The sequence below is a fragment of the Puntigrus tetrazona genome, chromosome 11, assembly GCF_018831695.1.
Source record: "Puntigrus tetrazona isolate hp1 chromosome 11, ASM1883169v1, whole genome shotgun sequence".
Classification (NCBI taxonomy): domain Eukaryota; kingdom Metazoa; phylum Chordata; class Actinopteri; order Cypriniformes; family Cyprinidae; genus Puntigrus; species Puntigrus tetrazona.
The window spans coordinates 11443595-11458510 of NC_056709.1; the positions used below are offsets into that span (position 1 = coordinate 11443595).

The 14916-nt window shown below is 35.4% G+C and overlaps 1 protein-coding gene and 1 long non-coding RNA gene across 3 annotated transcripts; one reads left to right on the top strand and one right to left on the bottom strand.

Annotated features, from left to right (window-relative positions):
* Positions 1-45: 45 nt before the first annotated feature.
* Positions 46-3927, top strand: LOC122353945. Of its 2 annotated transcripts, none has more exons than XR_006252074.1 (3): positions 46-104; positions 470-497; positions 3791-3927. It is a non-coding gene; the product is annotated as an uncharacterized LOC122353945 (long non-coding RNA). The 2 variants fall into 2 exon arrangements; XR_006252073.1 differs by having other exon boundaries at positions 53-104; positions 3788-3926.
* LOC122353939 (peroxisome proliferator-activated receptor gamma coactivator-related protein 1-like) lies at positions 1228-13026 on the bottom strand. Its single transcript, XM_043251848.1, has 12 exons — positions 12874-13026; positions 10976-11233; positions 10550-10630; positions 9064-10024; positions 8354-8404; positions 7027-7116; positions 5764-6280; positions 4457-4642; positions 4033-4099; positions 3812-3933; positions 2774-2925; positions 1228-1885 (listed from the first exon to the last, which is right to left on the bottom strand). Exons 1-12 carry the CDS (start codon positions 12958-12960, stop codon positions 1788-1790), a joined length of 2670 nt encoding a protein of 889 aa, XP_043107783.1. The 5' UTR covers positions 12961-13026; the 3' UTR covers positions 1228-1787.
* Between the last annotated feature and the right edge of the window lie 1890 nt (positions 13027-14916).

The window sequence follows — 14916 nt, forward strand, 5'->3', positions numbered from 1 at the left end:
CGTGGTCACCCGTCGCGCATGCGCACTTCCGCGGCTGTCAAATAAACCCCGCCCACCGCCCGCCCGCTTTCTGCTCGTCAGACCGAGAGCTCTGCAGCTGTGAGGTATTCCGTGCGAATAAACTAGAAAAGTGTACATAAAAGCGACGAGAGGCGACACTACATTTAAATTATATCATAATGACATAAAATTACGTCGAATGTGCCTCTGAAAAGTTTAAAAGCAACGCTGAAGTGAACATAAGCTAACTGAAACACCGGTTTGAGCGGATGATCGTTTTAGTCACGAACTTATACAATAAAAACCTGATAAATTATAAAGAAAATATATACACCCAAGCGTTAATTCTTTGTTTTTCCGTGAAATCTGTCGAAATAAATGTGTTTTCCTGGGAATGTTGTTTTAATTGGTGTTTAATTTTGTTTTTTCCGTTCGTGTACGCCTTTCGCGATCACGTGACATCGTTTAGCGGGAAAACGAGGAGAAATATGAGTGAAGTAAGTAACGTTTTTTTATTTATTATTTGCTACTTTTATTGTTCACGTCACATATCTAGACATTTTAAAAGTCCTTTTATGTTAGGGATTATTAGTGAAACCAGAGGATCCAAACACTTATAACATCATCCACAAACAAACAACACGGTCTTCATCTTCAACACTACACACATTACATTTAAAACCGATCAAATATCTGTTAAAGTTGGTTTGACCATCTTTTATAGTAAATTACACTTGCTTTAACATTTAAGTGCATTGTTTTATATATAAAATTGCATTAATTTGACGTAAATGTCAAAATGCCCTATTTTGATATTTATATATGAGTGTATATATATATATATATATATATATATATATATATATATATATATGTATGTGTATATATATATATATGAGCGTATATATGTGTGTGTGTGTGTGTGTATAATTTAAAGGCTAGGCTGGCTTTTATTATTGTTTTAATTGTAAGTGTTTTCTAGTTTTATTTTATTAAGGTTTTTTTATTACAAATTACACTTTTATAATTATTATTAGTTTTAGTATTGGTGGGCTGCCATGTGCTATACTAACTATACGCAACCAGATAAATGTAATATAAATATGTGTGCGTGTATAACTAGTAATATAATCAGAAACCAAAAACCGATTAATCTGAGGAGTAGCGGGCTTAAAAGCATTAATTTAATAGTGTTCAGAGTTCAACGTAAAGAAGAGATGCCATTAATTAGTACATAAACCTTTTTATTCAGGTAAAGAGTCGTCATTCCAACTGAAAAACAGAAACATGTTTTTGGTATTACTTCAAAAAAACAAACAAAGAAAAATTCATTCTATATATATATACTATAAAAGACAAAGCAGTAACCATTCAAACCATTTCATCTTTTAATGCCATCCCATTCCTATGTACAAAATTTAACGAGCAAAAAGTACTTCAAAGGAAGCTGTAACTGTCAAGTAAAAAAAAAAGAGCTGACCCTGATGAACGATAACAGTTCTTCCAGGTCAAAGTCAAGCGCAGCTCGCTGGACACCATCCGTAGGGCGTGTGATTCTCAGGCCTCCGATGTTAAGTGCATTTACATCAGCATCATTTCCAGCAGCTTACAGATGATGTCGATAGGGCTTTACTTGAACTTAACCCAGGATCCTCTTTGAAACCCGTGTGAACCTGCTTTTATTGTAACCGCTGAACTGGCCGTTTAAGCTGGTCACCAGTGAAGTCAGTTTCTGGTTATCAGTGCTCTGAGGTAATGCTGATTTACGATGTTTATCTTGTGTGCTGCTAGCTGTTCAGTCCTCTCTGAGCCTGTTTTAGTAGCGTGTCGAAGTCGAACGACTCGCATTGGCTCCTGGACGCTGGACCGACGTCCCGGTTAGAGTCTAAACAAAAGAGCAATAAATAAGAAACCCAAAACATCCTCACTTTATAATGCATTTCACTGTGAAAGCATCAGAATCTCACTGAAACTAACAGTTATGCATGACGGGGCGAAAAAGTGAGATTTTTTTAAATAAAAATTGTGAACCGTGTTTTAAAGGAATTATTAGTACTATAACTACTATATAAAAATATTTGTACATATTTAATGCCATGTCATCTAAGGCTATTATCATAATAAATATAGTATAACAAATACAATAAAAACCAGCAAACAAAGTAGTTATATTGCACATTTTTTTACATTAACACACAATAAAAATTCTTAAACTTTTCCTTCCAAATATATTCTAAACTTATTTAAAATAAGTTCTAAAAATATCCTAAACGGATAAAATAAGACTTACTTTTGTAATATTTCTCAATTAAATAAAGTTTAATCTAATTTCATTTTACATCACTAACTATACAGTAAAATATTGCTATTTGTTTTAATTATTTTTAATTAAACGTTAAACCATCGGTTGTAATCATTAGTAAATAAAAATAAAGATGGCTAAAAACAAAATAAATATTACTGATAATACATTACTGTAAATATTTCACTGTTACTAGGAAAAATAATATAATGAAAAACAGTAAAATTACAATTAATATTTATGGCTTAATTTCTTTATTTTTTAAAAGTTAAACCATTTATTATTATTATTATTATTATTATTATTATTATTATTACAAAACAAAAATAAAGTTTTTTTGTATTTTAATAATAACTAAATATAATAAAGTCAATGTGCAGTTCACTCAGTAACGCTTAATAGACAAATATAGATTTCTTCTCACAGAGTAAGTAAATTAATATGAAATTAGAACGTGTTCAGGAGACCAACCTAAATCTGCATAGTTGGATTTGCAAAACTGTCGCCTGCCGCCGAAGCAGATGTCGAAGGGAAGCTCGTCGGGGCGCCTCAGTTTACTGCCGTTCTCAATCGCAGCGTAAGCGTCGTCGGTGTTATAATACGTGATGAAGCCGTAGTTGTCTCTACGAGAAGAGAATAGAAAGACAGGAACACACAGCTCTTTTAAGAGAAGCACCGATAAAAGGATGTAATGATTATCGGTTTGACAAGAAATCTTGATAAAATTCTCGTTTTAATTAACATATTTATATCTAATCCGATTTTTAGCTTGTTATTTGTTGATTTTAAATGGCTATAAAACTTGATGAAACAATTAGTGTGTTAATAATAAATATTAAATTAATAATTAAATTTTTGCAGCACATTTTAACAATGCCGATAATTTAGGTCACGATAATCGTGATGAGACATTTTCATACCACTACATCCCTAAAACAAAATAAATTAAATCAGCTGAAAACAGAAATTAAAGTTAAATAATTTAATCACATTTATTTAATAATCAACATTCTAATGAAAACTATTTTTCTATTTCAATTAATTGTTAGACATGAATATTTCAAGACATGACTAACATGTTATAAAAAGAATATGTAAAATGGTGCATATATTTACTAAAATTCTCCTTTTTTACCATTTGTTTTTATTGTTATTATTATTATTAGTACAGCTACTAAATTAACAAGAAACTTGTAATATTTCACTGTGTAAAAAAAACTCAAGCATTTATGAACATTACCAGTATTTATACTACTGAAAAACAATTACTAAATTAAAATAAGAAAAAAAGTTAAAAAAGAAAAACAAATATTTGTATACTATAACAGTGAAATTAAAATATAAACAATAATGTTAAAAAAAAACAACTTATTTTAGTATTTATTTAGTTTATTTTTAGTAATAATAATAGTAAGAAATATTAATATTGTGATATTTCACTGTAAAATACAATGCAAAAAACCATACTGCTTCTGATTTGATTAGCAGGTTGGTCGCTGTAAATCTCACCCGTGACTCCTGAGGTGGACTGTGCAATCCTCCACCTTCCCAAACAGTGAGAATCGATCTCTGAGGTCCGACGGAGACATGCTTCTCCGGATTCCTCCCACGTACACCACCCTGCGCTCCTCCTGAGGATCAAACCCATCATCAGGCATGAACACACACACACACACACACACACACACACACACACACACAGACAGAGTCCAGTATGACGCCACACTTACGATGGCCTTCTGCTGGCGGAGTTTACGAGCCTCTTCGTGTCTTCGTACAAGCTCCTTCTGTCTGCGGCTGAGAATAGAAGAAGAAAATGTTCGGTTGTGTTCACACTAGCTGTGTTTCCATCTAAACGTGCGAATTTAACTTGTGCGCAAAATTGGAATATTGCATAAAACATTTGCGAATAAAGCACCGTTTCCATCAAAGGGAACAAATTTGTAATTTTCAAATAGAATACATGCACCTCAGAGCAAGCAGACGAAATGAAATAAATGCTGGTCATGGCTTTTGGAGGTTTGCGAACGCAGTCGTTGTATGCAGAAATAATTTGACAGAGAATTGTCGCGCATCTTGCCGTTTAAATCCCTTTCGATATGCGATATTCTAAAATGCGCATAAAAATAGGTGGATGGAAACACAGCTACTGACCTCATCCATCTGCAGCGAGACTCTCTCCAGTCCGGATCAGGCGAACGAGACCCCGAACGAGAGCGATGCGATGATCTGGACCGTGATCTGGAGCAGCGGCGTCCACGCTTGCGAGGAGGAGAACGAGAAGACGACCGTGAACTGGAACGAGACGAGGAGCTGCTTCCAGAATGTCTGGACCTGTAACTAAAAATCACAGACATAATAAAAAAAAAATAGGGATGAGCAAAATGGGATTAAAAATACATCACAATAATTTGTATTTATTGTGATAGCAATATCAATGATAATAATAATTCAAGAAACATCACGCATCCACCAGACACAAAAAAATACGTTTCTTTAGAGAAAAGTATTATCTTTTCTATTTTTCCCAAAAGATGTTATGAGTATTACTGAGTACACATTTAATGTAATTCATACAGGAAGACAGGGGGCGCTCTTGTGGAGAAACTACACGTGCGTCGCAGAAGTAATAGCACTGATGACTGACTCAATAATTATTAAAAAATTCACAGAACATCTATTATTTAATAATCATTTAAATTATTATATTTAAAAATGTATATAATTGTAAAATTGAATAAATGTATATATATATTTTTAATTATAAGTGTAATTATTTTATTATATTATGACAATTATTATTACATGGATTCATATAAATAAATTTGACTTGAATATTAATCTCTAAAAATCAAGACGTTTTGTAATTTTATAAATTGATTTTATTATATATATATTTTAAATTTTACACATATCAGGAGTGTGAAAATTAATGCGTTCATAACTCGTTAAGACAAATTCATTTGAAATGGATGGATATGCGATTTTCATACCCCTTTGGGAACATGAACGAGTTATTTGAAAAACATATATGACCTTTGAAACATGTCTCTATGTTAACTATGCTTTTATTACTAGACATATATTGCACATCCGTATCTGTCCATGCCCTTACACCGTGTCCTAAATAAACGCAACAAGCAATGAGGATGTCCACGCTAGACGCAACCGAATCAATCAAATATCACAGCCAATCAGAAGCAAGCGTGGGCGGGGCTCTCTCTGGAAGTGCAGCGCTCTTGCAACAAAATTGCTACAATTATAATTCATAAACGTTCAAGCTTTTTAACATTGTTAAATGTACTGAGTGATGTATATCTCTGTTATGGAATATGGAAAATTTTATTTTCAAGTTCTGAGGTAAACTGTTGAATATTAAAATGAATATTTTTCATATTATATACTAAACATTCATGTTAATTTAATGGCATTTTTACTGTATTTTAGTGGCACCCATTTACCTTTTCGTGAGCGGTGAACGAGACCTGGAACGAGAAGATGATGAAGACGACGAAGAACACGAGGAGCAAGACCTCGAGCTGGAGCGCCGGTATCTGCTATCATAGCCCCGCCTCTTCACCCTGCCGCGGTCCAATGGGCTTGGAGAGCGGGAGGAGAAGTGCAAGCCCCGCCCCCTCAGAGACTCCGCCTCCTCAAATGCCTCCATACTGCTGGGGGATCTGTCCGGTGACAGCAGCACTGAACCGGACAGCATCCTATAATCACAGCGTGAGTTTGTGTTTGTCCTGCCCTGAATCCCGCAGTAGTCATGGTCCAGGAGCGCTTGAGCGGGATTCAACACGGGAGTGAAGGTGGGAGGCGAGGGTTTCGAATGAGTTTTACTGCGTGGCATTGGCCGAGGTTCGATAATCTGAATGGTTTTGCTGAGCGACGGCTTGATGGATTCAGGTTTGGTCCCTTTGACCGACGCCAGGGGCCTCCAGATCTGATGAGGAGGTGTGGCAGGTGGAGTTAATCCTGGAGAAAAGACGGAAAAACCCACAATCAATCGCTGTTTTTAAAAAGTACGCTTGAGTGTGCTATTACATGAAAGATGGCTTCAAGTGGTAACTAAATACAATTTCATTAGCTGCCACTTGAGTGTATTATTTACCAAGTTGTGTAATTTCCTACTGGCATCACAGATATACAGGGAATATTAAATATGTGAATTTTACCCTGGCGATTTAGGGTACAATTAAATCATCTGTTATTATTTAAATAACTTTTAATATCAAAACAGTTATGGATTTGCAATCGCAAGCTAAAAATGCATTCGTGTCATGCATTAAACAGTGTTTAAAAGCATCAAAACACAACTTCAGACGTAGCTTGTGTTTTTTCAATGCACTGCAAAGATGCTTTGATGCAAAGATGGTTGTTTTTTTATATATATATATATATATATATATATATATATATATATATACACACACACACACACACACTCTTTAGGAGTCCATTTTATAGTCCTTAAGATACTGAAAATGCTGCATAATTATTGTTATAAACAAAATCCCTTTTTTTTGTTTACACACGTTCTCAGCCAAATTAAAACCTTGAGATGTAACAGAGTTTTTGTGTGTAATGCCTAATTATAAGCTCGTTCAGAAATCAGAAAACTTAACTCATTAAACCTCATTCCCAAACATTCCCAAACAAAAACCCCCACCCATATTCCCAGTTGCCAGTAAGTTTATCCTGACTCTGAGCTGCTCTCTCACCTGCAGTGCTGCTGAGGTCCGTCACACGATGTGTCCATCGATCCTGAGGCTCGTCCGGAGAGACTTCTGGAAGCATCTGCCCTTCAGAGGCTGAGAAAAACAACCACAACATGATCGATGAACCCAGGCTGACCGGCAGCTACGAACCGGCTTCATTCCCTGTGAGCTCTGGACACTGAACCTCCTACGAACAGATACTTCTTAAGGTGCTTTACGTTTTTGACTCTTCTAAAGCCAAAAAAATATGTTTGTAGATATTTAGAAAACAGCTGTTTCTCTGAAAAAATAATGCTATAGCCAGTAATTCTACTCTGAAATTTCGTTCCGGGCCGGAATGGCTTTGTTTTTGCGGCACCCATTTCAACCCCTCGCTGTCGATCTCACATACTGCGCCTTTAAAGGTAATGCATTACAATACTGCGTTACTTAATGCATTACTTTAAAAAAAAAGTAATTATGGTACATTTTAAATCACGACTTGTTTGTAATATAAAAAAAGTTCTATTTTTGGCGAATGTAAAAGCCGCAGACTGAAGGTAATGGTAATTTACGTCCGTAAAGAAGAGCGCAGAAAAAGAAAGTCTTCTTCAATATCTTCTTTAATTTTTGCTTATTAGCATGGTTGACTTGGATTATCGAAGGCCGGCAGCTAATTAGTTAATAAACGGGGATCAAATATTATTAAACATATTTAATTATTTCAGCTTTGCATCATATTCAGAACTGTTTTTATTAATTTTAAGGGAAACTAAATTGGTTCTTATTTTTTTGGTAAATGAGAGGAATTAATGCATTTTCTTATTTATTCTAGAACTAAAGTAACATCTTGAGGTCACTGCACACCGAATCTAAAATAAATACCAATACAAAAAAAAAAAAATGCACACGAAAATTAATTAAAAAGTAATGTTACTTTACCAGTTACTTGAAAAAGTAATCTAATTACATTACGTTACTTTTAAAGCGTTTTCCAAACCCTGTTTATGAGCTGATTTCCAAAAGCCGTTCACGTACTGCTAGTTGATTATAATTGTTTCACTGAGAGTTTAATGATAATGTAATGATTCTGCTTTAATAACACTGGGACCGTGTTCGTCTCTGACTGCATCAAATCTGTGACAATATCATCTTCTGTCCTGAGGAGACGAACACGGAGACAGCACAATCAATTTAATCTGAAAGCAAAAGGCAAAGATGAGCCTTTATGGACTGAAAATGCTTTCTGGAGCTGATAAAGCACGCGGTTCTTATCTGGACTGATGTAAATGAGCTGATAGTGTCTCTTCAATTACACGCGATCATAAACAAACATGCGTTTATCATATACCTTGAGTCTCAAACTGCTCCAAAAGGCTGGTCAGATCAGCAGCTTCAATTCCTGAAAAACAAACCACATGAAACTTTATCAAACTTTTTTAGCATCGTGAATATACTACTGGAGTTTTTGTATAAATAATTGTACATAGTTGTAAATGTAAAATTCATATTGAAAATGTACATTTCTTGTTTTTATTCAACACTTATATATAAGTAAACCTTTTAAAAAAGTATTTTACTTTATTTTAGCCTAGTTACTTTCTATTATAATTTATATTTAAAATTAAATGTAAAATTGTTTTTATATTTCCCATTTGTTTTTATTAAAAAAAAAATTATTGTTTTTAATAATTTTTTCTTTTAAAACATCAAGTAGTTTTAGTAATTTTAGTTAGTTTCTGTTATTTTTATAAAAATTTAAAAATGTAAAAAAAAATGTAACATTTAAAACATCTAAAATACATTTAGCATTATTGTATGTTTAGTTATTACTCATTTTTATTTCAGTTATTTTAGTACACCAAGGTAAACCATATAAAAATCTAGTCAAACTTGATTAACAAAAAATGTTTGGGCAACTAGATAAAAGCAAGTACTTTTTAATATTTCATTGACTTTCAGTTTATTTGGTTTCAAATGAAATGTTTACGAAGACTACTTTGTCTCGAAAGCAGTTTAATTAAAGAGCAAATTCATTTTTGTTGTTGAACATCTGCTCACCGATCTCTCCGCTCGTCGTCTGGTTCTGTGGCTTTTCTGAAGCTTCAGGTTTGACCTCAGAGACCCCAAGCTCTTCACAAGGACCACAAGCGCCTGGTTCTGACCCGAGCGCTTCTGAGGCCGACCTTATGTGTCCCGTGGGTTTCAAGGGCACTAAAACCGGGTTTGGAGGGTCTACCGCCTTTCTAGCCTCTTTCCGAGAGATCTGGCACGGAGGTGCTTTCACTTTAACAGAAGGTGTGTTTGGACTCAGCTTTGGTGCGAACAAATCCGGGAGGATTGGCGGAAGCTCCTTGGGAAGGTCAGGAAGCGAAGGCCATTTGGTTTGAAAGTCCATCCGTTTCTCTTCCAGAGGTTGCTGCTTCTGTCTGAGGAGACGGTACTGGTCTAGACTGAGTGCTTTGGGCTTCTGAGGGGAAGGGATGTCGTTTTTAGAGGATGCGGATTCAGAAAACTCCTCGTCGTCAGGCGGAATCTCGTGAACGGAGATTAAATTTATCGCGAAAGTCACTGTTTTCTTCCCCCGCCGTGCTTGGCTGTCTTGGACTAAAGCGCTGCGTTTAGGCATCGTCTTCACGTTTTGGTCTGAAGATGCGACATTTTCTTTCTGGCATGTATTTGGTTCCGGTTTTGGATTCAAGTCTTCTCCTGATTGGTCCAGAATGTTCTCGTCCTGTTCCTCGTAACCTTCTACATCCACAAACTCCTCCTCCTCCTCTTCCTCCTCCGCGGACGCACTGGTCTCTTTCTCCAGGTGTGTCCTGATGCAGTACGGATGCATGTGTCTCACTAAATCTGCAAGTAATTCCCGGCTGTCCTGCTGGAATAACATCGGCTCGGATTCGATCCGGAACGTTCTCCGAGACCGGATCTTCTTCTCGTCGTCGCCGCGCCGTGAAATATCGCTCTGCGTGCCTGAACAACGACGGGGTCTCAGCTGTCTGTCTGACATCATGACCTCCTGACGGAGAGAAAAAAACATTCAGACACGACTAAAGTAGAGCAATATACAAAGTCGTTTTTTTATTTAATTTATTAATATAATTTATTTTTTTAACGAACATTGTTTAGGTTAATACTTATTTTAGTTTTAGTTAATGATTATATCCTTGCATTAAAAAAACATTTTAATTGAATATATTTTATTTACTGATATGTATGTGCAAAGAAATTTTAAAAACATTAATTAAAAAAAAAATTTATTAAAAAAACACAAGCCAGGTAAGATACATATGAATTATCGAATAATAATAATAATAAATTTTTTTTTTGTAATAAAATTACTCCAAATTAGTACTACTTTTACTAGTTACTAGTTTTAAACAGCTGACCGATTAATCGGTTATCGGCTCATTTTTTAGAACTCGTTATTTGCAAAATCCAGTCACGGTGGGCCTCAGAACTCAGTTTGATTTACTGAGATGTCTAGTTTGACTTCCTCCATCGTCAGCTGCGTGTGTTTGAGTAACTCAGCGTGAACACTTACTCTTCCTGGCTTTACGGCTGGCGATTGAGAGATTCTGGACCGCTCCGGTGATGATGGACTCAGATGAAGCAGATTCCTGAGCTGTGATGGAAACATGTTTGACAAAAGTAAACACCTTAACACGCTCTACGTATATATATATATATATATATATATATATATATATATATATATATATATATATATATATTCAAACACTAAACACTAGGGACGTAATGAGATCCAAATGTAACCATATGACAATATTGTACTATGAAGTACACAATACAATATTTAATGATATATATATATATATATATATATATATATATAAAAAGCTTGAATATATCTGAAAAACCACAAGGAAGGTCTATCGTTTTGATAATATCTAGAACGTTTTACTATGATGATACCGTGATACTGGTAATAATGTCCATGTGGACTAACCGTGTGATCCGAACCCTTCCGAGCCGAGAAGATCTCCGAGTCCGGCAGCGTGTCGAACGGAGACAGCGTCTCTACGTCTACGCTGTCCAACATCTCGGTCAGAGCGGTCAGCAGCGACGCCTCGCTCTCCGCGCTGTCCGTCGACGGCTTCTCCTGAAAGATGGACAAAATGGACGGATCCAGGCTTCCGTGAAGAGCATCGGAGATCCTGCCCATGTCCAGCTCAAAGACGGGAACATCGTGTTTCCCAAATTCAACCTGCGGATAAAACCAATCACATAAAACGATGTCGGATCCCACAGGATGAACTCTGACCTCTACACTCCAGTAAAGTCAAAGCTGTCAAGTCATTATGATCTATCATGAACGTACGTCAGATTTCATGTAACTACAGAATAAGCACTTTACTGAATAAACTGTTTAATATAATTTACATTATTTTACCCTGTAAATAAATGTAATTTGTTTCAACTTCAGAACAACAAAACATCATAATATATTTTTCTTATTTTAAATATTAAATAACTAGAATTACTAGCTTAAAATTTACAGGCATGTACGAATAGACTAGGGTGATATTCAGTATTTACAGATGTATTGTATTTTTTTCTATTAATTTAAATCAATTTAATGTATTTAATCGCCAATGTGGCATTTTTTTATGCGGTACACGATATTTTTTATTTTGGGACAAATATTGTAAATGTATTGTAGAATAAACGCAACATATTTACATTATTTGCCCCAAAATAAAAAATATTGTGAACCGCATAAAAATTGGCCACATTGGCGATTAAGAAAAAAAATTAATTAAAATACAGCTGTAAATACTGACATTTTCTTGAGTATATAATATTTATTTTCAGTTTATTTGCAAAAACATAACTGTTTTTTTGATTTTCAAAACGTTTTTATTGATAGTTTTTCCTGTGTTTTCTTTTTTTCCCTGCAGTTTAACATGGGTTAACTGGTTAACATGATTTTGAAAAACGGTTTAAAAAAAGGATTTTTTTTTTTGCAAATGAACTTCATATTTTGCAGTAAAAACGATACATATAGAAAAAGCAGTGTTAACGTAATTATATATTTTATTAAGTGTTGCAACTTATAGTTAACAAAATTACTGTATAGTGTAAATGTGTATAATCAAAAAAATGGTAATGTTCACAGTAGTATACTAGTTCTGAGTTCACGAGCATAGACCAAAGAACAAACTCTTTTGGTTTTTATTAGTATTAAGTGTGAAGATGAACAAAAGATGATTGATTCGGATTGAATCCTGATCTGAGAATGAACTGAATCCAGTGTGCGTGCGACACGTCAGCGTCATTTGATCTGCACAGCGACACGTGAGCGTTATCTGACAGCGCTGATAAGCTCCAGTTATAATTAATGAATCATTTATTCGCTAAATTACGCATTTAAATATGAACACAAGCGCAGAAGGTCATGTAAAAGACTAGTTTCATTCATTCGACCATCGGCGTTTCATACCGATTCAGTACAGAATCTATCAAACAAGCACGCAGGGGTATTACTTGTGACCAAGAACTTAAATCGCATTGTATTTTTGAGTATACAGTACAATTCTACGCCATATTCATGTGCGAAATGCCGGCGTGCGATCATTAAAATAGTTTAAAACCTAAAACTGGTGTCCCCGATTCTCAATCGAGCTCTCAAACGGCATCGATCGACAAACTAATCCACCTTTGATCACTAAGAAGACCTCTAAAGCGCGTTTCTCGAGATTTATAACGCGTGTATAACTTCACATCCGCCTCGAGCCGCGCGGGCGTCCACGTGTTCACGCGCCGAGCGCCTTTTCTACACGCGATCACCGCCACGGCGTCTTTATATAAACACCTGCAGACGAACAGAAGAAACATATACACGACCTGAGAGTCCTGGTGCGCCAGTGCCGCGGTATGGTCCGTCAAATCACACTTTAAATCCTTCAGTTTTACGCCATGCGGCGCCGCCATTTTGATTCGGAGAGCAGGGCTGCGCACGAGGCGCCGGGTGAGTCACGTGATGCGGAGGTTCCCGGGAAAATGACAGCTAGCCTAGAATACGTTTGAAAAAACGCCGTTGCAGTTGCCAGGCAACAACTTACAACGGCCGCCTAATCCCTTTACCTCAGATTTGTTTAACTGTGTTTTAAATGACTATCATTGTTCATATTTTATTTGATTTCTGTATAAAGGATGACGGAATATAGTGGCATCTAGTGGTCGATTTTGTAAGGTAGGGCAGGTCAGTTATCTATAAAAATCCTATTACTTTTACCTCACTAATAAGGTGCCAAATAAGGGATTGTTTATTTAAAGTGAAATGTTCATTTCTTTAACTCTGCATTTAAATAATATCACTCAACATGATCATTTCTATCAATATTTCTGTATTGTTGTCTACTGAACGATCAAGATAACGTGAGACAATTTACCATAAAATATAAATACTTTAAGTATTTTGTCTCGTTTCATTAGCAGATTCGTTTTTTACACATTTTAATATCCCCCTAAATAAAACTGATAGCATAATACATTTTTTCATTACTTGGGATAAACATTGATTAAAATAAACCTGTTCCTTTTTAGCTCATTTTTATTTAGTTTGAGAAATAAAGTCACTACAACTAAACAAACTAGACTATATCTAAAAAACTAAATAAAAATAATTGGTTTAGTTTATAAAAATGTACAATTAAATCTAATTCAACCAATAATAGTAGTAGTGTCAGTTTGAATAAAATAATGCTGCTTTTAAAAACGCTAATAAATTAATAACAGTATTTATCTCAAAATTAATATGCATTTTCAATATTATTCATTACTAAAATGGCTAAATTCATGTGTATATTTCCAAAAAAAATATTTATTTTTTAGTGTTTTATTATTCATACAAAATACTAGTATGCAAATAGATAAAGTGCATTAAAATAACGGCTTAAATGTTTATTTTAGATATCGTGTGAAATTTGTAACTCTAAAATTGACAAGTTTGTAGAAAAAAAAACCCCACATTCTCAAAAAACAAGAAAAGTCCTGTTTTCCTTTTTCAGACGTTCTGGTGTTAATTCCTCCTCTCTTTCTCTCTCTCTCTTCTGTTTGAAACGGGGCCAGCGTGTCTTGTGAAGCAGAAGGGAGCTCCGTGAAAGTGGGTCACCTTCCGGATCAATCCGCTGTTTCTCCCGAGAAAATGCCATTATCTGGACACACACAGGTAGATCCGCTCACCTCCGGCAGACGATGCTCTACGGTCACAGAGCTTCCTCCTGTTCCTTCATTTCTCGCTCTCCTTTCACCCTCCTCTTCCCTCGTTTCTAGTATCGGTGGCCTCTCAGAATTTGGCAGGAAACCCAGAAAACCTCTCAAATGAAACGTAGAAGAGAGAACACACACACACACACACACACACACTCTCTTTTCATTTCCTTCAGCTAGTGTATTGATTAATGTTTATTTCCTTTGATGGTGGGTAGCAATGAAGTTCATTTTTTAAAGTTATGGATTATTGTAAGATTATTATGAACCAGCCTTCCGTTGAGGTCTGGTTTGTTATGATCGGACAATTTTAGGGCGAGATACAGCTATTTGAAAATCTGAAATACTGAGAAAATCACCTTTAAAGTTCTCAGCCATGCATATTACTAACCAGAAACTACATTTTTAGATATTTCCTGGTAGGAAATGTACAAATTATCTACATGCAACATGATTTTTGACCTTAATATGTTTTTTTTTTTATTTGTAGTCTGTGGCTACAAATATACCTGTGTTTTGCTTCAGGCTCACAAACACAAATAATTCTTCGTGTGTGTGTTTTGGTCCACAGAGCGCATCAGTCAACACACAAGACCCCTGACCTTTAACCTGACACCCCATCAGCCGTTGGCAGCAGGACCTAGCCTACTTACTACAGCGCTAAAAGCTGCTCTG

Coding starts and splice junctions, on each gene's coding strand:
- LOC122353939 (XM_043251848.1), bottom strand. CDS start 12,960: ATGGCGGCGCCGCATGGCGTAAAACTGAAGGATTTAAAGTGTGATTTG. Junction 10,631..10,975: donor GGAAGGGTTCGGATCACACG/GTTAGTCCACAT, acceptor TTTCCATCACAG/CTCAGGAATCTGCTTCATCT. Junction 1,886..2,773: donor ATCCAACTATGCAGATTTAG/GTTGGTCTCCTG, acceptor TCTTTTGTTTAG/ACTCTAACCGGGACGTCGGT.